Source organism: Mya arenaria, chromosome 14, assembly GCF_026914265.1.
Source record: "Mya arenaria isolate MELC-2E11 chromosome 14, ASM2691426v1".
Taxonomy (NCBI): Eukaryota; Metazoa; Mollusca; class Bivalvia; order Myida; family Myidae; genus Mya; species Mya arenaria.
The window spans coordinates 40,951,433-40,977,467 of NC_069135.1; the positions used below are offsets into that span (position 1 = coordinate 40,951,433).

At 36.4% G+C, this 26,035-nt stretch overlaps 1 protein-coding gene across 1 annotated transcript; it reads right to left on the bottom strand.

Moving 5' to 3' along the window:
- Positions 1-1,050: 1,050 nt before the first annotated feature.
- Positions 1,051-25,062, bottom strand: LOC128218474 (uncharacterized). The gene is made up of 9 exons (XM_052926147.1): positions 24,922-25,062; positions 21,388-21,574; positions 20,380-20,595; positions 19,073-19,288; positions 15,772-15,867; positions 13,147-15,111; positions 7,174-7,245; positions 3,047-3,118; positions 1,051-1,542 (listed from the first exon to the last, which is right to left on the bottom strand). Exons 2-9 carry the CDS (start codon positions 21,401-21,403, stop codon positions 1,337-1,339), a joined length of 2,859 nt encoding a protein of 952 aa, XP_052782107.1. The 5' UTR covers positions 21,404-21,574; positions 24,922-25,062; the 3' UTR covers positions 1,051-1,336.
- Between the last annotated feature and the right edge of the window lie 973 nt (positions 25,063-26,035).

A 26,035-nucleotide genomic window follows, 5' to 3' on the forward strand; every position in this document is an offset into this window, starting at 1 on the left:
TTATTCCATATCATTTTTATGAAACTCGTTGACTAAAACCATATGACACTCGCCAAGGCTTGTGTCATGCTTTTTAGTCAACTCGTTTCATAACAAGAGCACCGCAGAGTGGGTGCCAACGCTCGTCTGTTTTTAAGTCCGAAAAAGGGGAATAACTCAAAAATAAGTAAAGCCAGAGTTATGTGACCTTGTATAGATATGCGTACTATTCCTAGGAACATGTGTACAAAGTTTCATTTGAAAATGTTGAACGGTTTTTGAGTAATGAGGTAAGGTTAAAGTTTTTGGACGCCGACGCAGACGCAGACGCCGCCGACGCCAAGGCTATCTCAATAACTCGACTTTTTTTCTTCGAAAAACAGACGAGCTAAAAATGATATGGAATAAACACTCATGTAAGATCCTCTATGTATTACACCGTTTTAACCCTTTACCTCATAGAAACACCTTTTCAGGCATCTGTATTGCATGACCTTTGAAAACAATGTGGGTAATTGAGTATTTGCTCATAATGAGCAATTGTTTGATTTCCCACAAAGTTTGCAAAGCTATTGGAAATAGGCATTTTCATTTCAAATTGATTTTATTAGTTTTTGTCAGATGCTTTCATCGTGGATTAGTTTAACAAGAGGACCATAATGGTCCTATATCGCTCACCTGATAAAAGGGCTACCAAAGAACCATTACAAAAATTCTCTACAATATAGGTGTATAAGGAAAACTGGCGGTAGAGGTCCACTCAAGGATCATTCCTGAGAAATTATTTTGAAATCGGACCAGTAGTTTTGAAGAAGATTTTCAATTTTTTCTATATAGCCATATAAGAATAACTGGCCTGCCCCTGGTGGCCATGTTTTTTGAGATATCATCATTCTTTGAACATCTTTGGTAAAGGTCGACCCAAGAATCATTTCTGTGAAATTAGTTTGAAATTGGACCTGTAGTTTTGGAGATGTTTGAAAAGTGAACATGCGACGTATGACATACGCCGGATGGAGACCGATCACAATACCTGACATGTGCATACTCAGGGGAGCTAAAAATAGCATATTAAGGAAAGATTTTAATCAAGCTCCATTGTTACCAAAACCTAATGACTGATGTATGATAGTTCTAGAAATAAGTACAATGAGTTGAAAAAGCATAAAAGGGGATGATTCAATAAAATATGGAGCCAAAGTAATCACCTTTGTACATAACACTTCCTATGGTTTAATATGACATATTTGACTGAAATTCTTGTTGAATAATGTGTTACACACAATAAAATGTATTGTCTTATGTCATCGAAGTTCAATCAAACTGGGTTGTCCAATTGTTGAATGTATTGTGAATCTCACACCACTTTATGGTTTTTAATATAGAATTTGATTTGTTGCCATGGACGATGGCTCAGCACTGCCGCTTTGCTCTTAGCTTCAAGGCATAGTGCCTTCCCCGGGAGTTTGGCACTCACGAAGAACTTTCCCAGGAATTGATGGACAGCCTTTTTTTCCTCCTCCGACCACATGGTCCTTTTAGTGCTTTTCTTCTTACAAGTGACTGAAAATGGAAATGCTTCAGTTTTTACAAAATAAACAGAGAAATAATTGAAGTCTAAAGCGTTTATAAATCTGTAAATAGTGACCTTGACCTTGGATAGATCATCAAAGGTCATGTGTCAGACACGCCTTCAGCTTATGATTATAGCCTACAATATTTTGAAAATGGGATAAAGAATATGGGACGGTTATAGAACAAATGAAAATAATACCTAAATTTGCTGCGACATTGACCTTGGAGCTATAGGTAGAGGACATGTGAATACCATTAGTTTATCCAAAACGTTCAATAAAAAGGGATAAAATTTTAATATAGCAGAACAAGAATAGATGAGGTCTGGGGCCGTATTCATAAAGCTCCTAAGAAAAATCTCAGACTTAAGTGAAAATTTCAAATGCAGATTTCTCTATTTTTACCCACAATACTTCAATGAAACTGCATGCTTGTGAAAAAACGTAATTTTCAAAAGCATGCAACGTTTCATTGAAGTATAATTGAAAATAAACTGAAATCTGCATTTGAAATTTTCACTTAAGTTTGAGATTTTCCTTAGGAGCTTTATGAATATGGCCTTAGGTGTTTATAAAACTGTTTGACTGAGAAACATTTTCTAAAACATCTGATAGGTCAGATTTAAATTCAAGTACATTTTCAAGTCTTACCAACTATATGTTGAAAGTTCAAACATGATAAATCAGACATTCAAAGAACTATTTTAGAAGCGTCTGATTGGTAATTCTCATACTGGACAAGTTTTAAGTCACCTCTTGGAATGTGGCTAAACACATAAAGAACATTTGTGCCAATGTATTAAAAACTGTAACATGAGTGTAGGAGTTCCGGACCAGACACAAAAATGTAGATAATAATGTATGTAATTTGACATTGAATAGTTACTTTGACCTTTGAGCTCCTGACATTGGCATGTGGCACAACTCATAGTCTTTATGTAAACAAGTTTTTTTTCCTGATGATATGAAAATCTGATAAGGAATGTAGGTGTTACAATTGGAACACAGAAATGCAGACAGATGCACACACTACAGAACTTCGACACACATGCGCAGATGGTACCATTTAAAGACCAAATTAACTCTGCATAATCAAACATTTTTAATATCTCTAACCTCAACAATTCTAGTAACAATATAATTTCTGTGGATATCTACATTTCCAGTGCAACAGATAAACTTTTTTATGGAATGAAGTACATGTATCTACCCCTAAAGGTTTTTCTTAAAAGAGAAACTGCAAATTGTAATCTAGGTATTTAAACAAACTGGGTAACATAATTATTTCAATAAAGTTTTAATAAAGACGTGTTGCTTCTCCTTGATTAAGAAAACAATTAAGTTTTTTTTTTACAATTCACAGAGTAAATATCCAGAAATCCACTTATCTGTCCAACGATTATTTTATTTTAACATTAGGCATCAAATAACTTTTCTTTCAAAACTCATACTCGGAGCTGCAAATAGAAAGAGATTTTCAAATTCTAAATCACCTTTTCTCGATGGAACTCCATCTGTCTCTCCATCAGCTGAGGACTCGGCGCTCGGGATTTCTACTTGAAGATCTGGAACAATAGAAAGATCTGTAACATGCATTTTCCCCAATTGTGCACAGAAGTGGCAAATTTTCCTGCCCATTGATGACCTATATGCAAACAGTTTGGATCTAGACAAAAGCCCATATAACATGGGGCTTTATCTGTGATCCAAACCATTTGACAATATTACATGGGGCTTTATCTGAGATTCCAAAATTTGACATTATAACATGGGGCTCTATCTAAGATCAAAATAATATTGCAGTATAACATCGCGTATTATCTGAGATCAAAACCAATTGACAATATAACATGAGGCTTTATCTAAGATTGAAAGCAATAGACAAAACAACATGGGGCTCTATCTGAGATCCAAATAATTTGATAATATAGCATCACGCTTTATCTGAGACCCAAACCAATTGACAGTATAATGTCGCGCTTTATCTGAGATCCAAACCAATTGACAGTATAATGTCGCTTTTTATCTGAGATCCAAACCAATTGACAGTATAACATAGGGCTCTATCTGAGATCCAAACCAATTCATAGTATAACATGGAGCTTCATTTGAGATCCAAACCATTTCACAAAATGGCAATAATGAAAGAAATAAGAAATTTTGCCAAAATAAAGCAGACATCAATTAGAGATAAAAAATTGCGTCACCCTTTACCTCATAGAAGCGCCTTTTCAGGCATCTGATGAAGGCTACTTGAAAATATTGTGGGAAATAATGCATTTGCTTACAATGAGCACAAGCTCAAATCCCACAACATTTTCAAAACTATTCAAATTTTGCATTTTTCTTTTTCATTAGACATTTTGCCATATCATTAGATGCTTTAATTGGGGATGAGTATAAAAATAACATATAAGGTAAAAAGTTCAGACTGTAAAGATTAAGATTGCTCAACCGAGATGAAATGTCCTCTGCACTGAGTTTAACTTTGCATATTATATCCAAACTGTTTGCATCATGAGGGCTTGCCAGCTGGTGTGCTAATGAAAGTCCTCAAAATGAAGCAAAGCATTGTTTTGTGCAAGCACTAAAGTAATTCTCTAAGCAGTTGATCTGGTTAAAAAAACTGTAACAACCTTCTGTAACTATTTCTTATTTCTTCCATTATTTCCATTTTAAGCAAATAGTATCTGAATGACAGAAATATTAAATTCTGATAAAGTAAGTCACCTGGCATCTGATCTGGGTCCAAACTGTTTGTAGAGAATGCATTTAGAACTAGAAAATGTGTTCATAGGACACAAATGCCCCCACTTCCACTTTGTCACAAATGCCATATTTTCACAAAATATAAAGGGGCTGTTACGTGTAACTCCAAAATGACTAGTGATTTACATGGCTGTCAAACTTGATCCAGATATGGTCACAAACATGTGTGTAAAGTTTGGTGAGAATTAAACAAATACTTTTCATGATTTAGACCATACAAAATCTTCTGGATGGACGTACGAACAGACGGACGTACGGACGGACAACTCTAAATGCCACCACTTTTTGGGGGGCATAAAAACATCATGGTACTGTTTCACTCATTCTTGCAATGTTCTTCTTTATTTGTTTTAACATCCAATCTGAGTGTTACTTTGCATCTATATCCAAACTATTTGCCTTAAAGACATTTACCCAAGCATGACTAAACTGTTATCGCCATAAATTTGAGAAAAACATGACAGTCGGACCCTGCACCCGTACAAGAAAAGCTAAATAGAGGCCCGTCCCACAGGGTAACATTTTAAATGGGGAACACAATTCCCAAAAAAATGGTTATTTGACTGTTTTTGTTGTTAACGTCTGTTTTCCCTATTCAGTAAATAGACATTGGCCAACATTGTTGACCCAGATCAGGGGTCTACAATGAGTTTAAGAGTTCTGATTTACCGTTATTCTTTGTGTTCAGTCAGTGAATTAAACCTCCACCATGAGACTGTCAGGGCCTCTCTTGCAATGCTTGGCTGCCTAGCGTACTAAAATCTTGAGTTTCCCATGCATTTACCGTTTCATTCACACCTTGGGAGAATTGACTAGTTAGATGCTAGACACTTGATCTAGGGGTCATGAGTTCGATCCCCCACCTGACCAGTCTTTCGATGAGACTTTAAACCGAGGTCCCATGTATCAGTGCTATACACTGGGCATGTTAAAGAACCAGAGGGCTCCTTCAAAATGAGTAGGGCCTTGCCCGGGTTCCTCTGTATCAGCTTCCCTCTCTCTGGGAAGTCCAATTAGCTCAAAGTTGGCAGAAACGGACGACAACAACAAAACCAAAAAAAAAAAACATAGCAACATCATGATGACATGTTAGCTGGTGTTCTTAATAGAGTCCTCAAAATGAAGCAAAGTATTGTTTTGTGCAAGCACTATTTAAAGTAATCATCTAAGCAGTTGATCTTGTTCAATACACTGCAACAACCTGAATATCTATTTCTTTCATTTTTGCCATCCAGATCAAATTTCAATGCAAATATACTGTCTGAGTGACAAAAGATTAAATGCTAATCAGAACAAGAGTGCCAAAACACAAAATACGCCCATCTGGCAACAAAATTATCTAAATTCAAGTGGACTAATTAAAAAGAGTTACCAAACCAATGAAGGGTTTTATGAAAGCCAATTATCAAGTCTGTATCTGCAAAGGTTCCAAAAATATTGCCCTGTAACAATTCCTGAGTTTTAATTAATTTCAATTAATAAAGGGCCATTTCTCTGCAGCAACTTGATGAATGTTAATAAGGATCCAACATGTACAGGATCTTCTGGCAACATACATATGTGTAAAGTTTGATGAGGATTGGATAAACGGTTCTCTAAAAAGCCCCATGACAAAGTCTTTTTTTAAATAATTTCAACAAATAAAGGGCCTTATCTCTGCAGAAACTTCATGAATAGTAATGAGGATCAAGCTTGCACAGAACCTTATGACAACATACATGTGTGTAAAGTTTGATGGGAAATGGATAAGCAGTTCTCGAAATATTCCCTGTGACAAAGTCTTTTGTAAGTAATTTCTACAAATAAAGGGCCTAAAGTCTGTAGAAACTTGATGGATATTGATGAGTATCGAACTTACACAGGATCTTATGGCAACATACACTTGTGTAAAGTTTGATGAGGATTGGATAAGCGGTTGTCCAAAAATTACCCGTGACAAATCTTTCCCGCCAAACACCCACCACCCGCCTTGGATGTTCACATAATACATCCCATCTAAAGATAAGCTTAGAAAAAGTTATCGGGCATCTGATATGGGTCCAAACTGTTTGTAAACAATGCATATTCAACAATCAGCTACAGATAAATAATACAATTTTTACAAAATTTCAATATTTCTTAACAAGACCCTATACTGTCACCACTCAGAAGAATGGTCTCTTCAAAATGATTCTAACAATAGTGAAGAAATACTGGTGAAGATTTTAGCATGTTAAATACACACCCTATCTGGAGCCCTGACATCATGGTTCTGATGGACCTATTTCTCTCATTCTTGCAATTTTCATCTTTATTTGTTTAAACAAACAATCTGAGTCTTATATGGCATCTTTATCCAAACTGTTGGCATAAAGTCCTCTAAACAACTCATCAGCTGCAACATCATGAGGCCTTTCAGCTTCTGTGCTTATTACAGTCCTCAAAATGAAGCAAAATCTCATTATCTGTCACACAATTATTTCATTTTTTACTTTAAGCATCAAATTTTTAACTAGAAAATCTGTCCATAAGACACAGAGGCCCAAACTTCCTCTTTGTCAAAATGCCATATTTTCACAAAACCAAGGCCCATAACTCCATACATACTAATTTTGGGCGCATGAAAACACCCAAGTGCACAAGTTCACTCCCTGAATATTATATCTATGAAGTTTCAAGTCTGTAGTACAAAGGCTTTTAGAGTTATGTGAGACACAAAATTACTGTGCCGTACTGACGTACGGACAGATGTACAAACGGACGGACAGACGGACAAAGGCAAATCTATATGCCCCCCATATTTTAGAAGTGGGGGCATAAAAACTCATACTCGGAGCTGCAAATAGAAAGAGATTTTCAAATTCTAAATCACCTTTTCTCGATGGAACTCCATCTGTCTCTCCATCAGCTGAGGACTCGGCGCTCGGGATTTCTACTTGAAGATCTGGAACAATAGAAAGATCTGTAACATGCATTTTCCCCAATTGTGCACAGAAGTGGCAAATTTTCCTGCCCATTGATGACCTATATGCAAACAGTTTGGATCTAGACAAAAGCCCATTTAACATGGGGCTTTAACCGAGATCCAAACCATTTGACAATATTACATGGGGCTTTATCTGTGATCCTGGCACGGCTTTCACAAAGCGTCTTGAGTCGAGATCGTGCTCAAACTCAAAATTTCACCATCAGAAATCACATGAGGTTAATATTTGAGATTGAAATTCTGAGTTCGAGCACGATCTCGACTCAAGACACTTTGTGAAAGAAAAGCCAGGGCTTTATCTGAGATTAAACTAGAAATGTGCCCATAGGACACAGATGCCCCCACTTCCACTTTGTCAAAATCGACATACTTTTGCAAATAAAAGGCCGTACATCCAAAATAACTGAAGTGATTTACATGGCTGTCAAACTTGATCAAGATATTGTGGTCACAAACATGTGTGTAAAGTTTGGTGAGAATTTGGGCAATACTTTTCAAGAATTAGATCACACAAAATCTTTAGGACATAAGGACGGAAGTACAGACAGACGTACGTACGACGGACAAACATACAGACAAGGGCAACCCTATATGCCTCCACTACATGAGGCTTTATCTGATATCCAAATAATTTGACAGCATAACACTGTGCTTTTTATGAGAACCAAAACAATTGAAAATATAACATGGGGCTTTATCTGAGTTTGAATCTACGACATAAAACATTCCTTTCAACCCTGAACTGATTACTACTATATTTTTAGACTAACCCGTGCCAAAAAAAAGCTCAGCTTTCTAAAAAGCGCAGCTTTAGCTTAGCTAAAGCTATGCTTTTCAAAAGCTGCGTTTTTTTAGCTAAGCTATTTTGAAAAAGCTTAGCAAAAGCTGTGTTTTTTATAGGAAGGTTAGCAAAAGCTGTGCTTTTTAATAATAGCTTAGCTAAAGCTATGTTTTTTTCTCTAAAAAGCTGCGCTTTTTCTTCAAAGCTGCGCTTTTTAAAAAAGAGCTGCACAAAAGCTATGTTCTTTTCTCTAAAAGCTGAGTTTTTTCTTCTAAGCTGCGCTTTTTGTTTATGAAGATGCGTTTTTTAAATCAAAGCTTAGCTAAAGCTGCGTCTTTTGACTAGGTAAAAGATTGCCTCTTAGAAAAGCTGCGTCTTTTTCATATTAGCTGCGTCTTTTCCAAAATTAAAATTGGGTTAGTATTTCTTTAAAGACTAAGCTTTTCAAACAAAGACTAAGCTTTTGGAGAAAAACAAAGGTTTATATTGTGAAATTCATTTTTTTATTATTTATTTATGACACATTATTCTGTAGTTTTTGGCATAAATATTTTGGCAGGAACAGAAGATACATCTTTTTTATTTGCATCCCTTTTAAAAGTATCTTTAGTTTTATTGATAATCTACTGTCATTAAAGAGTGCATTTTAAGTGTATCTTTTTACTAAGAAGTGCATCTTTTAGTTTAGGTAAAACAAAGTAGTATCTTTTGTAATAAAGTTAACATTTATGAAATATACACATAAATACAAGAATATGAATGAATGAATGAATGAATGAATGAATCAATCAATCAATCAATCAATCAATCAGTAAATAAGCATTTTATTATTGATCAATATACCTTCAAACTAAATAAAATAAAATAATGAAATAAAAAGAAAGATTATTTTAAAAATCAAAAATATATTATATTTTTTATTTAAATCAAAAGAACACATTTTACTTATAGGCAATAATCAATTGCATGTAATAACAACATTTATAGAATTATTATTCCTTAAATTTCTTGTAATGCCACTACCAAATTCTTTGTCATTTCCTTTCCAATTTTACAACATGCATGATAAGCCTGATCTTATCTGATTGTACCAATGACCAATTAAATCTCAGCATTTAGGGAGCCAATTTCAAATCAAAGCTACTGGTAGCCATTTTGTTGGGATTTCATTAAAAGAATTTTGATGATGTTTTTAATTAATAAATGAATTCACACCAATTAAACAAATTAATAGTAAAGGAATTAGTGAAGTAAAATAATGATCATTAGATCAGATAAATATGAACTATGATTAGAAACATGACATACCACTATTGGATGATTTGTGATAAACTGACATGTGAAAGCACTCAGGTCATGGTATGTATTCTTTATTTCATTTGTTAATTTCACTGTTATGACACTTGACTACATGTGGGACTTTTATTTGTCAACTTTCAATCTAGTGCACATATTTTAATAAATAATAATGCTGTTGTAGATAGTAGCCGGATGTAGGATTATTGGTCCCAGATAGTAGATTTACGTAGTTTTTAAAACTCTATGAAGATGCACTTGTTTTCATCCTTATATATATGTTAATATCATATTAACATATTATAAGCTGAAATTGCCATGTTTCCATACATATGCACACTAGCACCTATAATGCTATACAAATGTTGGTTTTTGGAGGTGTCATAAAACTGCCATCTGCCACATGGCTTACCAGTTATTGGAAACTGGCCAATTTGGGTCAATCAATTTAAGTTAAGTACTAATAAAGTCATTACATATTTAAAATATGATACCCTGTTTTATTCCAGAGCTGTCAGGAATCTCTAGATTTGACAAAATATAACAAAGATCCTTGAGACTGTCATTTTCCAATTTGTAGCTTTAACAGTTTCATGATTTTCTATCAATTATTTTTGCCACTGAGTAAAAGGTTATTTTATTATTGCTAATTTTGACAAATATGTACTTGTTTGTCTGTCTGTAAATACATTATGTCCAGTTACAAGGTGTCATGTAAAATTAAATATGAAATAATAACAATATATGTAACACAAACTCATGTTTAGGAAATTTAAATAAAGCAAAATGTCTATGTATTTATTCAAATGTGTTCTATTTTTGATGGTTCAATATATTATATAACAGGGTTTAAACACACTTGGTGCATTTTTTTTTTTTTTAATTTCATTTAAAGCGTATATTTTTGTTAAAAAATGCACTTTAGATACACTCAAGTGTGTATTTAGTGCGTTTTTTGTAAAATCTTTTCTTCACCTGTGGTATTTTTTGATGAAAATAGGAGCTACGTTTTTTTTTTTAAAAAGCTGCGCTAAATTAGCTAAGCTATTTGAAAAGCTTCATCATAAAGCTAAGCTTTTGGGCCAACACCGCCATAAAGCTGCGCTTTTCATAATTAGCTAAGCTATTTTGAAGAAAAAACACAGTCCCATCCAAAAGCTAAGCTTTTGGGCCAATTCTGCCATAAAGCTGCGCTTTTCATAATTAGCTAAGCTATTTTAGAAAAAGCTAAGCTTTTGGGCCAATACCGCCATAAAGCTGCGCTTTTCATAATTAGCTAAGCTATTTTAGAAAAAGCTAAGCTTTTGGGCCAATACCGCCATAAAGCTGTGCTTTTCATAATTAGCTAAGCTATTTTAGAAAAAGCTAAGCTTTTGGGCCAATACCGCCATAAAGCTGCGCTTTTCATAATTAGCTAAGCTATTTTAGAAAAAGCTAAGCTTTTGGGCCAATACCGCCAAAAAGCTGCGCTTTTCATAATTAGCTAAGCTATTTTAAAAGCTAAGCTTTTGGGCCAGTACCGCCAAAAAGCTGAGCTTTTCATAAAATAGCTTAGCTATTTAAGAAAAAGCGCAGCTCCATCAAAAAGCTTAGCTTTTGGGCCAATACCGCCATAAAGTTGCGTTTTTCATAATTAGCTAAGCTATTTTAGAAAAAGCTAAGCTTTTGGGCCAATACCGCCATAAAGCTGCGCTTTTCATAATTAGCTTAGCTATTTAAGAAAAAGCGCAGCTCCATCAAAAAGCTTAGCTTTTGGGCCAATACCGCCATAAAGCTGCGCTTTTCATAAAATAGCTTAGCTATTTTGCCCAATATCACCAAGAGCTGAGCTTTTTTAAGAAATTAGCTAAGCTATTTTGGCAAAAAGCATAGCTTTAGCGCAGCAGCTGTATTGTTTTTTCCCCAAAAAGCTGCGTTTTTTATAAAAAAAAGCTGCGCTTTTTCGGGCCAATACCACTAAGCTTTTAGCTGTGCTTTTAGCTGTGCTTTTAGCTGTGCTTTTAGCACAGCTTTTAGCTTAGCTTTAGCGAACCTTTTTTGGCACGGGAATTCACAATGAAAGTAAATGATGGATAGGAAGATAATCTTGGAGAAAGGATAAACCATATAGAATGGCTTTGCAACATTGTGGGAAAAGGAGCATTTAATCATTATGATCACATGCTCCATTTCCCACACTGTCTTCAAAAGTCTTCTGCTACAGAGGAGTCAATAGGCATATCTATGGAGTAAAAGGTTAAAGAGCTTTTAAAGATTTGATTATATGACAACAAAGATTAAATCCAGACCACACCTGGTAAGAACTTGCCCCCCTCTTGTTGCAACACTGATGTCAGACAACTATAAGAAGTTTCAAAGCTCTACCTTGAATGGTAACCGAAATTCTGACAAAAAAAGGGACATAACTTTGACAAAATGCAGTCATGAGTTATGGCACTCTTGTTGCTATTATGTTGTTTGCATTCACCGTATGGCACTTTTGCATGGTTCTGTGGTTTTGGTCAGAAGGTCAGGAGAGTGCGACAACGGCTCCTCACCTCTGACTTCAACTCTCCTGGTGACTTATGAGGTACACCTGGGACTGAAACCTGGCCCGTCAAATTATTCTGACACCCAACGAACCAGTGTAATGCTAACCCGAAATCCTGGGCGTCAAGGAGGGAAGTCATTATTACCAATTTGCAAGTCTTTGGTTTGACCGGCTTGGGGACATTGAACCACGGACCTCCCAACCCGTAAGCTCTAAGCACTCAGCTATGGTGGACGTTTGTTGCTATTATGATGTCAGACAACTATAAGAAGCTTCAAAGCTCTACCTTGAATGGCTACTGAGAATTTTAATAAAAAAATTAACCAAAAATACGACATTATCATGATCTGAACAATCTTGGTAGAGAGTCACTTAAACACTTTTTGTGCCAAATATTTGTCAAATCTGGTCAAGTGATTTTTGAAAAGATTGTTAAAGACTTTTTTATCAGTTGGCATGGCAACCAGAGTTCTTTATGGAATGGAATTCTTTGAACAACTTTTAAAGGAAACACCTCAGGAACAAATATGCAAAGTTGAATCAAGTTCAAGAGAGCAGTTTCAGAGGAATCTAGAAAATGTGTCCATAGGCTTTGTCTTTCACAAAATAAAGGCCCAAAACTCCGTAAATATTAATTTCGGGCAGATGAAAATACCCAGGTGCACAAGTTCACATCCTGAATGATATATCTATGAAGTTTCAAGTCTGAAGTACAAACGCTTTTTGTGTTACGCGCGACACAAACTTTTCTGGACGTACGGATGTACAGACAGACAATGGCAAATCTATATGCCTCCCCCCACCCCCCTCTTTTAGTGGTGGGGGCATAAAAAGTGTGAACAGATGCCGGACATCAGACAAGAGGCGGTCACAATAGCTCACCTTTACCATATGCTCCGGCGGATTTCTATCCTTCCATTATGATCATAATTAATATTTCGACTAAGTTTCATGCAAATCTATTGACCCCTTACAGAGACATGGTTGCAGATGTTTGAGATTTCAAAGTGACCACTTGTTGTAGATGCGTAGCAGTCTTTTGGTGCAGGTGGTTGCAAAAAGAAGACCGAAAATAGAGCAGAAAGATCCTGCAGGAGCTTTCTGGACTATTATTGACCTTCATTTAAAGTTCACCTGTCTAAAATCATCCCTTGTGATTGTCTTTTAAGGTGGTCAATATAGCAAGACTTTACAGTATGAAAATGGAGATTTTGCCATATATCTATGTATCAGAATATTTTGACAATCTTACCTTCAACATCTGGATGAATCTCATCCAGAGTTTTTCCCTCATGGTTTTGAATTTTTCCACTCTCTAACTCAACAAGAAGCTTGCTAATTTTAGCAAGTTGAATAGTATCCTCTGGTAATCTGTAGAATTCCCTATGGATTCTCACATCATGACCAAGAAAGTTGGCTAATTGATCCAACTCATTGTCTTTGAGGTTGAGTATCTGAGAAATTGTGGCCACATGTTTCCGAAGAGAAGTGGAAGTGATGAGTTCTGGGTTATTTGCACCACATTCCAAAGCAAATTTTCTCAGCACATCAGAACTTCTAAGCGGAAATTCAGCATCTCCGAATCTTGCGAATACATAAATGTTCCTAGTGCTGATTCCAACTACTTCTCTTGTTTTCATAAGAATTTCCATTTGCTGGTGAAGTTTATCTGTAAGTAAGACTGGTACACGTCGACCACGTTTTCCTCTGATTTCAATTCTTTTCATATTTTCAGCAAGCTGCCTTTCAAATGGCGACAGGCAACTGGCCACTTCTGCCTGCATCTTCACTGATTGTTGGGTTCCTTTCAAATACTGGGAAACTTCCAAGCGTTCTGCCTCACCACCCCTTCTTCTATTGAAAAGAACAATCTGTGCAAGCGTCACATTGGCAAGTTCTCTCCAGTGGTCTTTGTCCGCAAACTCTGTCAGTGATTTTTGCAGTGTGTCTGCTTGTGCTTTAAGATAATCATGTAGCTTCTTCAAATCTTCTGCCATTGGTATTTTATTTGGTTTGTTGAAGGTTTCCGCATGTAAATTCTGCAGCGCAGCACTAGAAACCTCAGCAGCCCATTCACCATCACAAAGTTCTAAGAAACTATTGGCTTTCTCCTTCAAATTTGAGTTCCTTGTAACAAGACTTTGGTTTTTCAAAATATTGGCACATTTTCTCAATGAGTGTCCAATCTTAAGAGCCAGTGATGGAACTTTGTATTTGCCATTTCCATCAAAACCACATGTTACTTTTACTGCCTCAACAATAGATGGAAACTTTACAGGATCAACACAGTCCATCAAGTTGTGAATGTTTCCATCAGATTTTCTTGCATTCATAAGTAGACGAGCCACTTCTCTCATTTTCTGTCTTACGTATTGATGCTGATGTGGCTGCTGCGAATGTTTACTATACAGCTTTTCTCCAAACCTTACTATCAGCTCATCATGTCTTGCAACAAATGATACTTCATCAGATGAAAACTTGTTTACAATGTCTGTTTTGAACGATTCATTCTTACTAAAATCATTAGAATGCATCAATGCTAAACCAGCTGCCTGGTGATTGATCCTTTTCTGTTTTCTTGCAGTGCGATTTTGCTTTGGACATCGTTTGGCATGTCTCCAGAGATCACGTCCTAAAAACAAGCCCAAACACTGGCTACAAGTGACATAGTCGCTAGCCCTACTTGAATCTTCTTCTTTTGGTCTCTTGAAAGGGATCAAGTTTCCTGTTTGTTTAGCAATCACATTCTTATTATGTAAAAAGTCTCCAGCATTCATTAATTCTCGCAACTTCTCTTTCCTGGCAGGGGACTTTTTCGGAAGAGACAGAACTTGTTCCACCTCAAACTCGTGCTTATGTTTTTGCTCAAAGTGTCGGGGCAGTTTTGCCACCAACTTCATGCAGTATTGACAACAGTGTTTTTTGTCCCATATTCGAGTGCCATCCTCTTTCTTTTTTGATTGCATTATAGTTAAATTCGGTTTTGTCAACTTATTTACTAACTCCTGCTCTATAGGAATAACATCAGAATCACTTGTGCTGTCCGACACATGTTCTTCAGCATTATATGACTCATCTAACTGTTCTTTATATTGGGCATCAGCATCCACAATGTCTTCCTCACTGTATGTAAAGTCACTGCTCACAGGGGGTATATATTCATCACCACTATCCTCAAGACTTATATCTTCATCAGACCACCTTTCATCATTGGCTTCTGTAAAGAAATGGATAAATGGTTGGTTAAATGATTTTCAAGCTTTGCAATTCTTGTCTGCAAAAATGTCATGATCATCTGCAACTTTTTCATTAAAGTAAGAAAAATCATACAACTGCAGAAATAAGTGTCCTGGAAAGACAGCAATTCATTGATGCAAGGAGGCGTTGAAATGTCAGATACTCTGTCTAAATGGTGACTTCTTATTGTCACACACTTCAACATTATGAGGACGTTCTACTGATGAATTCCTCATACATTACACAATTTACAAATACCAATTACACTGCCTCAAAAGCTACACCTATTACTGTCGGAGATTACCAAGTAGATACTATTAGAACATATTTTGCTATCTAATTTTGTATAGATAGCTTTCCCTGCGAAAATGTCAAATCAATTAGGAGTTTGACAATCGTCAGTCATATACTCTGTTGGTAACCGCAAAGTTAAATTCGAGCCCTGTTTAATATCTTTTCTGCATAAACCAGGGGTGCATCTATTAGAGCATGAGCGTCTATTAAAATGAATATGGTATGTTACTTGTTCACAATATGCTAGTAAATAAAGCTACCCTTTGACGTTTCCTAAATTTGCACCAAAGACTAGTGCCATGTGTAATATTTACAGGTTAAATTCTAGCAAGTGTTCCTCACATACCTTGAATGGCCATGCTTTGTTTAAAATCACCATTGTCCAGTTCACTGTCGCTCTGTTCTTGGTCTGTACTGGAAGCTACCAAGCTCTCAGTATCTTCTAAAAAGATAAAATACAGGAAATACTAACCCCTTCATTACTTTGCCCTGAGCATAGGAATTTTATCAAACACCTTGGATCTAGATCAGAAACTGAGTTATTCAGCTTAAGATCAAGATCTATGCTATTTGACGCACTGATAATACCTGTCATAAGAGGACCATGTTGATCCTATATCACTCACCTGATTAAGGGGTTCAAAGGAACCATTGCAAATACTCTTTGTATATAAAAGATGTATAAGGAAAATTGACCCGCCCATGCGGCCATGTTTTTTTTATATATCATCATACCTTGAACAACATTTATAGAGGGACACACAAGGTTCATTTCAGCAAAATGAATTTGAAATTGGACTAGTGGTTTGGATTCCGTATAGCTGGTAATTTCTGTGGGCTCAAATTTCTGCTATTCTGCAGTCCCTTTATCGAACCGCAAACATTTATTCCGCAGTATAAAATGTCCGTAGTTATTTAACACGCAGGTAAGAATATCCTCGCAGGTAAAAACTGATCAGTCGAACGCAATGCCCAACATTATGGCTAGGTGTAATAACGGGCCAATACTCCGACTAGGTGTAACTAGAACTATCACTGAAGGTGATTGATACGTCCACACCGTAGCATTTGTTCCAAGTAGTGAAATTATTAAGACATACATTTTGTCAATAAAAGGTGCCTTTCTCTTTCCCACATTGAATACAGTTCAAACCCACTGTGTGGCATATACATGTAGGAAATATGGTGCGGATAAAAATATATCTATGGGTCAAAGGTCAAGGACACAGCGACCTCCTTTTTGTACTAAACTCTCCGGCTCACCAAGATGCATTCACACACCAGATTTGTTGCTTGTAGGTAATGCTGAGTTATTGCCCAGTTACAGTTTTTCTATATGGGTCAAAGCTCAAGGACAAGGTCACAATAACATAATACTGGACCACGACGGACCTCCTTCCTAAGATTTATCAATGCACCAAGTTTAATGTCTCTAGGGCATATAGTTAAGAAAATATGGCAAAGTTTTCATATTATATGACTGACTGACCGAGCAAGAAAGCGTTGGACGGACAAGGTGATTCCTACATCTTGCGATTTTTAAAGAGAAGATGTGGTCCCTGAAACTTACTTGGTGCATGCCTCGGATACAAGCTGTTAGCATATATTACATTATACCAGTAATCGCGACTCTCAGAATAACTTTAAGATAATTATAAGCAGTTTTGTATACTACATTTGGTTTGATTTGAGACGCATTTATTTTGTATATATATTCCGGGTAGCTTTCCTTTTGGATATCAAACATAGTTTTGCAGTAACTTTTGTTTCTTTAGGTCCCGATAAAGCCAACAGTGATATTTAAAACGCCGACTGGTTCTCAGGGTTTAGGCCATACAGGCCGTATCGTAAGTGTAGTGAAATCGAAAGTAGAATTTGATAAACAGCAACGTGCAGATCGATAACAACCATAATCAGAGTTAGTTCCGCAAAAATTTATCACTCCCTTTTCATGAAACGCAGAATTAATAATCCGCAAAAATAAGTTATTTCTAGTTTTTGACAAAAACCCAAAATATTATGGCCGCAGAAATAACCAGCTTTACGGGAAGAAGATTTTCAAAGTTTTCTATATAGGCATATACGGAAAACCGACCCCGCCCCTGGTGGCCATGTTTTTTGAAATATCATAAATCTTCAATCAAATTCGGTAGAGAGGTCCACCCAAGGATCATTTATGTGAAATTATTTTGAAAATGGACCAAAATTTTGAGAAGAAGATTTTCAAAGTGTTCTATATAGCCATATAAAGAAAACTGCTGCCCTGTCCTAAGCGGCCATGTTTTTTGATTATCATAACTCTTTGAACAACTTTGGTAGAGAACCTACTAAGGATCATTTCTGTGAAATTATTTTGAAATTGGACCAATCGTTTTAGAGAAGTAGTTTCTTACTTTCATTGCTATGACAACCAGAGTTCTTCATGGAAGGTGTGGGGCCCTAATTATCTAAGCAGTTGATCTGGTTAAACAAACTGTAACATCATTCTGTATCTATTTCTTATTTCTTTCAATATTGCCATTTTGGGCAAATATCATTGCATCTGAATGACAGATAGATTAAATTCTGATAAGAAGTAGGTCGCCTGACATCTGATCTGGGTCAGAACTGTTGCAGTAGAAAATGCATTTAGAACTAGAATGTGTCACAGGTCAAGGCCAAGGTCACAGTGATCTAATTTTGGAATGCGACACTCTGCCTCACCAAGATGTATTCACACACCAATTTGTGAAGCATAAATGATGTGGTTGTGGTTCAGGAGATATGCTCTGGACAAGGTACAACGATGGAAAGACAGAAGTACGGATAGGGGTAACATTACATTCCCAGGCCATTATATGGCAACGCATAAAAACATCATGGAACCATTTCACTCATTCTTGCAATGTTCTTCTTTATTTGTTTTAACATCCAATCCGAGTGTTACTTTGCATCTATATCCAAACTATTTGCATTAAGTACTCTAAACAACAGACACAAATGGCAACAACACCATTTATGTTAACCCTTCCATTGCATATGTCTTTTTATGTTTTTTGCAAACAGAATAGATCCAGATTTTGGAGGAGCTGTCTGATCAGGGTCTACAATGTTTGAGTATTTGATACTTTGCACCCAAGGCTATTCTTACTGTCATAAATATAACTGGCCTTATCTTAGTGGGTAGAGTATCAAAATAAATATTCATGAAGTAAAGGATTAAGAACTGTGGCTTCAAACCAACAGTTTAGACCCATAGTTTGTGGTAGTTGCATTGTTCAAAATATCGTTTCACTCATTCTTGCAATGTTCTTCTTTATTTGTTTAAACATTCAATCTGAGTGTTACTTTGCATCTATATCCAAACTAATTGCATTAAGTCCTCTAAACAACACACACAAATGGCAACATCACGAGACTTACCCGCTGGTGTGCTTCTAAAGTCCTCAAAATGAAACGGTCTTGTTTTGTGTAAGCACTATTTAAAGTAATTATCTTGGCAGTTGTTGTTTAAACCATTCACCACATAGAAACGCCTTTTCACGCCTCTGTAGCAGACGACTTTTGAAACTAATGGGGAAAATGGAGCATTTGCTCAAATTGAGTTTGAGTTACTAAGGATGCCTAAGCAACCAGTGTTTGAGTTGACAAATTTAGACTATATTTACCTGTTGGCTTTGTAGTAATGGTATTTGTTGCCATTCCTTCTGTTTTTGCTGCTGCCAGTTTTGGTTTAACTGTTGGTTTTGACGTACTTGAAGAAGCCATCTTTAGTTTCTTCTTACGTACTCCAAAGTCATCCTCTCTGTCATCTTGGTCGTAATCATCGTCACCATCATCACTGTCATCATGACCTACATCTACTTTGGGGGCAGAGTCACTGTCTGAAATTTTATTTTAACCCTTCCATTCAATGCCTATGTCTTGTTATGCTTTTTTGCAAACAAAATAGATCCAGATTTTGGAGGAGCTGTCTGATCAGGGTGTACAATGTTTGAGTATTTGATATTTTGCACCTTAGGCTATTCTTAATGTCATAAATATAACTGGCCTTATCTTAGTGGGTAGAGTATCAAAATAAATATTCATGAAGTAAAGGATTAAGAACTGTGGCTTCCAAACCAACAGTTTAGACCCATAGTTTGTGGTAGTTGCATTGTTCAAAATATCGTTTCACTCATTCTTGCAATGTTCTTCTTTATTTGTTTAAACATTCAATCTGAGTGTTACTTTGCATCTATATCCAAACTAGTTGCATTAAGTCCTCTAAACAACACACACAAATGGCAACATCACGAGGACTTACCAGCTGGTGTGCTTCTTAAAGTCCTCAAAATGAAACAGTCTTGTTTTGTGTAAGCACTATTTAAAGTAATTATCTTGGCAGTTGTTGTTTAAACCATTCACCACATAGAAACGCCTTTTCACGCCTCTGTAGCAGACGACTTTTGAAACTAATGGGAACAAGAAAGCTGTGTTTGTGAAACAGCAATGCCCCCACAGTGTTTTGTCACAAAAATGACGTTTAACCTTGATTTGACCTTTGACCTTGAACGGTGACCTTGACATGTTTGCACTGAAAATGTGCGGCTTCATGAGATACATATGCATGCCTATTATGAAGTCTCTATCTAGACTAGAAGTTAAAGACAATGTTAAACTTGGTAATTTGACCTATATATTTGACCTTTGACCTTGAAGGATGACCTTGACCTTGACATGTTTGCACGCAAAATGTGAGGCTTCATGAAATACACATGCATGCCAAATATGAACTCTCTACCTGTAATATTTCAAAAGTTATGGCCAATGTTAAAGTTGGACACAAACAAACAAACAGACAGGGCAAAAACAATATGCCCCCCACTTTAGTGGTAGGGGGCATAAAAATGGAGCATTTGCTCAAATTGAGTTTGAGTTACTAAGGATGCCTAAGCAACCAGTGTTTGAGTTGACAAATTTAGACTATATTTACCTGTTGGCTTTGTAGTAATGGTATTTGTTGCCATTCCTTCTGTTTTTGCTGCTGCCAGTTTGGGTTTTACTGTTGGTTTTGACGTACTTGTAGAAGCCATCTTTAGTTTCTTCTTACGTACTCCAAAGTCATCCTCTCTGTCATCTTGGTCGTAATCATCGTCACCATCATCACTGTCATCATGACCTACATCTACTTTGGGGGCAGAGTCACTGTCTGAAATTTTATTTTAACCCTTCCATTCAATGCCTATGTCTTGTTATGCTTTTTTGCAAACAAAATAGATCCAGATTTTGGAGGAGCTGTCTGATCAGGGTCTACAATGTTTGAGTATTTGATATTTTGCACCTTAGGCTATTCTTACTGTCATAAATATAACTGGCCTTATCTTAGTGGGTAGAGTATCAAAATAAATATTCATGAAGTAAAGGATTAAGAACAGTTTAGACCCATAGTTTGTGGTAGTTGCATTGTTCAAAATATCGTTTCACTCATTCTTGCAATGTTCTTCTTTATTTGTTTAAACATTCAATCTGAGTGTTACTTTGCATCTATATCCAAACTAGTTGCATTAAGTCCTCTAAACAACACACACAAATGGCAACATCACGAGGACTTACCAGCTGGTGTGCTTCTTAAAGTCCTCAAAATGAAACAGTCAATCAGCAAGGAAGTAACAGACTGGCCAAGGCTTTTTGTCTCAAATTCGACCTTTAACCTCAATTGGGACCTTGACCTGGTAGGTAGAGACCTGGTTATTGTATGTGACATATTGGATAATGACAGTGTACATTTGTGCCAGGTTATTTAAGAATCCTTCAATCAGCAAGGAAGTTACAGCCCCCACAAGGTCGGTCTGACGCACAGAGGCACGCATGGACGCACACACATACACTCAACAGACATAAGGACGGCTATGTCTTTGCTCCCTCAATAAAAACACTCAATATATGGGAAGGTATTTTAGATTGCTAGCAAACTCTTTCCAAGATAATAAAATGTCATTACCTTTCGCTTTCTCCATGGAGCATCTTTTACACCATAGTCAAAGGTAAGCTGCTCTCCTGGGTGTATGTCTTTTATGGAATACAGCCACAACCGTGGCTTGTCAGTCATGATCTTTTTTACCTTACAGTTTGGTTTAGCCGAGTCATTAACCATCCTGCCAAGACCTTTGGTGTTAGTTGCATCAATACTGAAAGAACAGTTTAGTTCCAATGTAATCTATGTTAACAAAAAGGTTTTTTTTACTTTATGCAACACTGAACATATATTCAATCTTCCAGTTAATTGAATTGCTATTTTTTGTGATGAATGCTTTACCAATCTTTGTCTAGGGTCCTACAACAGGGAACTTCTAAAGGCAAACAGTTAACATCAAGACAGAATGTTTGTTAATAGTTGAATGGGCATATAAAAAGAAATACAAACCTGTCATGAGTGGCCATTAAAAACAGCATCGATTATTAATGACAGGTGACCGCTTAATGCAGACAAGAAGTTTTGAAAAGCTTTTGAGAGCTTTCTGCATTACTTCCATTATGTATTAAGTAACCATCTGTCTTTAAGACCACCAAATGCCTCAGTATTCAGTGGCCACTTAAACAGGTTCGATTGTAAGTACTTATGCCGATCTTTTTCCCTCAAACAAATCCTATGTTATATTGTCATATCAATATATTACAGAGGTTGTGCTGATAAGTACTCAAGTTTGGAGTATTATAAGAACATTTGTTCTTAAAACATATTTCATTGTCTGGACTGAATAGATTTGTTAAAAGTACATAGGTAAAGACCTTCATGTATACAATGCTATTTTATTCAAATTACCTCACTATTGCAAAGTCATTATGCAAAGTCATAACATATTAAATTAATATATTAATATCCCCTAAATATGCCAGGAATATGTTCCCCCCTTTTTGAGAATGATAATGGTGCTTTTCCAAATCTTAGCATTATCAGAGTAATATGCATCTTTACCCATAAAAAAATGTAAACCATCTATAGCAGGCTACTGGTTTCAGCCATAAATCACAGCAGTTACTTTTTAAATTATCTTGTCACCTTAACAGGGTTTTCAGATTCCTAAAAACGTGTCACGTTTCTGATTGGTAATTGTGGGCATGCTTGAGCACTTGGTTGGAGTGGAATATTCCATATTCTATCAGAACATTGTCGGAAATAGCCGAGCATGACGTGCGCTATATAATTTACTTCTCAAGGTTGATATTGGTTGTACTCGTAATGATGTAGTCCTTTAGACTGGTTTACGACATGATTGGTTTATAAAACCCAGTCTAACGTGTCAAAAGAGCCCTCCGTCGCATAAACAAAGATAACAAACAAATATCAATAAAGATTTAGCGATAATAGTAGAAAACAGGGAGAACTCAACATGGCTGTCATGTTTTATCTACACAGGAAATAATACAAAAACTAGAATGTGACCATTGTACACAAATGTCCCGCTGTATGCTGAACTTAAAATAGGGTCATCACTCCATCAAAAGTTAGACACACCATTATTAGATCTTCTATTAAGTCAAGGTCAAGGTCACAATGACTCATATGCAACACTCCGCCTCACCAAGATGTATTCACATACCAATTTGTGGAGTAGTAGCTGTTATAGTTCAGGAGATATGCCCAACACAGTTTTTCTATTATACGGGTCAAAGGTCAAGGTCACAGTGGTCTAATATTGGTACATGACACACCTTCTTCCAAAGATGTATTAGTGTGCCAAGTTTAATGTCTCTAGAGCATATAGTTGAGGAAATATAGCCCGGACAGTTTTTCTATTATATGAGTCAAAGGTCAAGGTCAAGGTGGTCTAATTTTGGTACATGACACACCGTGTTCCTAAGATGTATCAGTGTGCCAATTTTAATGTCTCTAGGGCATATTGTTGAGGAAATATAGCCCGGACAAAGTTTTTCTATCATATGGGTCAAAGTCAAGGTCACAATGACCTAATTTTGGTACATGACACTACTGCTGTCCAAGATGTATCAGTGTGCCAAGTTTAATGTCTCTAGGGCATATAGTTGAGGAAATATAGCCCGGACAAAGTTTTTCTATGATATGGGTCAAAGATCAAGGTCACAGTGACCTAATTTTGGTACTCAGACACTCGACTTCACCAAGATGTATTCACATACCAATTTGTGAAGTATTAAATGTTGTGGTTCAGGAGGTATGCTCCGGACAAGGTATGACGGAATGACGGATAGGGGTAACACTATATGCCCCGGCCATTATATGATGGGGCATAATTATACCGGGCGTTTAGGTATGGTAAAACTCGCGACCCTTAGGTTAACTCAGGCACCGGCATGTGTTCGGTATCATGGGAACCAGTATTATTTCAGACTTTTTTCAATTCCTGCATTGTAAATGATAGGTATATACAGCTAAACAAGCATACCGTATTACATTATAGTATGGGAGGTAAAATGTCTTGGAACTCCATAACAAGAGGCCCATGAGGGCCTGTGCTCTACTGGCTTGGTTCGTTTAGTCCTGTTCATAGATATCTAACAACTGTACAAGTTTGGTGAAGATCTGTTTTGAAATGTAGACTTTTTTGCACTAACAAACTGTTTAATAGCAATTTCAACAATTTCAAGGGAGATAATCCAGTCATTCTTAAGCCAATCTGGATGGTCTACGAATGCATATCTACATGTAACTTCTGTAAAAGTTTGGTGAAGATCAGATTTGAAATGAAGGCTTAATTAAACGGCGTAAACAAGCTGTTTTATAGCAATTTCGACAAATTCAAGGGAGATAATCCAGTTGTTCATAAGCGAATCTAAATGGTTTCGGAAGAAACTGATTTCATACGCATATTTATCTACTGCATAAGTTTGGTGAAGATCAGATAAGAAATGGAGAATTTAGAGCATAAACAAGCTGTTTTGTTGTAATTTTGACAAATTCAAGGGCCATAATCCAGTCATGCATGGGCAGATCTGGCTGGTTCTCAAATGGAACCGAGCTCTTATGGATATCTAACTTCTGTATAAGTTTGATTGAGATTAGATCATAACTAAATACTTTAAAGCATAAACAAACAATTGTTTACGGACGCACGCACGGACGGACGCACGCACACACGGACGGACAACAGACACCGCGTGACGGCATAAGCTCTCTGGCCTTTGGCCAGTATAGCTAAAAATAAGGCAATTGAAAACAAAATAAATTTCCAAATTGCCAATGCTTGATAAAGAAACATAATTCATTCTTTTTAAAAAGAGCTTGATATTAAAATTCAGTACACAATGAGTGTGTTTTAAATCAAGCCCTGCTAAAGTATTGTACCCCCAAAATGCTCTTGCACCCCCATAAATTCACTCTAGGGGGTGCATTTACTTCCAGAAAAAAATACGAGTGGGAACACTGAATTTATTTTTGCCTTAGAATGATAGGAAAAACAAAACAGAATGCAGTTAAAAATATTACACAAGACTAAATATTTTGTGCTACGTTTTTATGTCTCCTAAAACTACACAAATTAATGTATAATATACTCACTACATTTTTTTCCCGTTGTTATGAAAATAATACTTGTAAGTCTCATCCTCCTCACCATCACTAGGACTGCAGCTTCTCAACTTCCCCATGTACTCCAAAAGTTGCAATCCCTTTGGAATGTACTCTTTCACAAAAACCCCATTACCTAAATAGAAAGGAAAATGCCCATTTTAATTAATTCTTGGTCCATAATAGATCAAGGTTGTTGTAAAGTTACAATATAATTTTTGAAGACATGACACAAATTTCCTGACTCATAGACGAACAGGACAGGCAGACAATTCTATATGCCACATGAAGTGGACTGGAAACATACAAACAATTTGTGCTGAATGATTTTATACATTATATGACAAAACAAGAGCTGTCCGTAAGACAGCAAGCTCGACTTTTTGGCACTTTGACTCAAAGGGGGAATAGTTCATTCAAAGTACAAGAGATATGGGACTTGTCCTACTTGGTAATATGCTGACATCGGATAAGTGTGTAAAGCATATATAGTTTCCGAGTAAAGGCCATGCATGAAAAACTTTAACCAAACTTTCTAAATCAAACAAGAGCTCGGCAAAGCGGGGCAAATGCGCCCGAATAAGTGTGCAACACACATGGTAGACAATAGTGGCATTTATACCTAACAACTCATAAAAAGTTTCTTTGCTTGATTGTAATGTCAATATTAAAGATCTAAGTATAGTGAAACCATTGTAATCAGACAAACAAGGATAAATATTTTTTTTACGTAGACTAGAAATGTGTCCATAGGACACAGATGCCCCCACTTCCGCTTTGTCAAAAATGCCATATTTTCACACAATAAAGGCCCATTACTCAATAAATATTAATTTTGGGCAGATGAAAATATCCAGGTTCACAAGTTCACACCCTGAATAATATATCTATGAAGTTTCAAGTCTGTAATATGAACACTTTAGAGTTATCCGAGACACAAACTTTTCGGGGCAGACGTACGTACGGACAGAAGGACAATGGCAAATCTATATGCCCCCCTCTTTAAGTGGTGGGGGCATAAAAATTGGTTGGCCTAGGTCAAGCAGAACTTATTATTTTGAAATTGGACCAGCAGTTTTAGAGAAGAAGATTTCAAAGTTTACTT

Coding starts and splice junctions, on each gene's coding strand:
- LOC128218474 (XM_052926147.1), bottom strand. Junction 15,868..19,072: donor CATTACTACAAAGCCAACAG/GTAAATATAGTC, acceptor TTATCTTTTTAG/AAGATACTGAGAGCTTGGTA. Junction 15,112..15,771: donor ACAAAGCATGGCCATTCAAG/GTATGTGAGGAA, acceptor ATTTCTTTACAG/AAGCCAATGATGAAAGGTGG.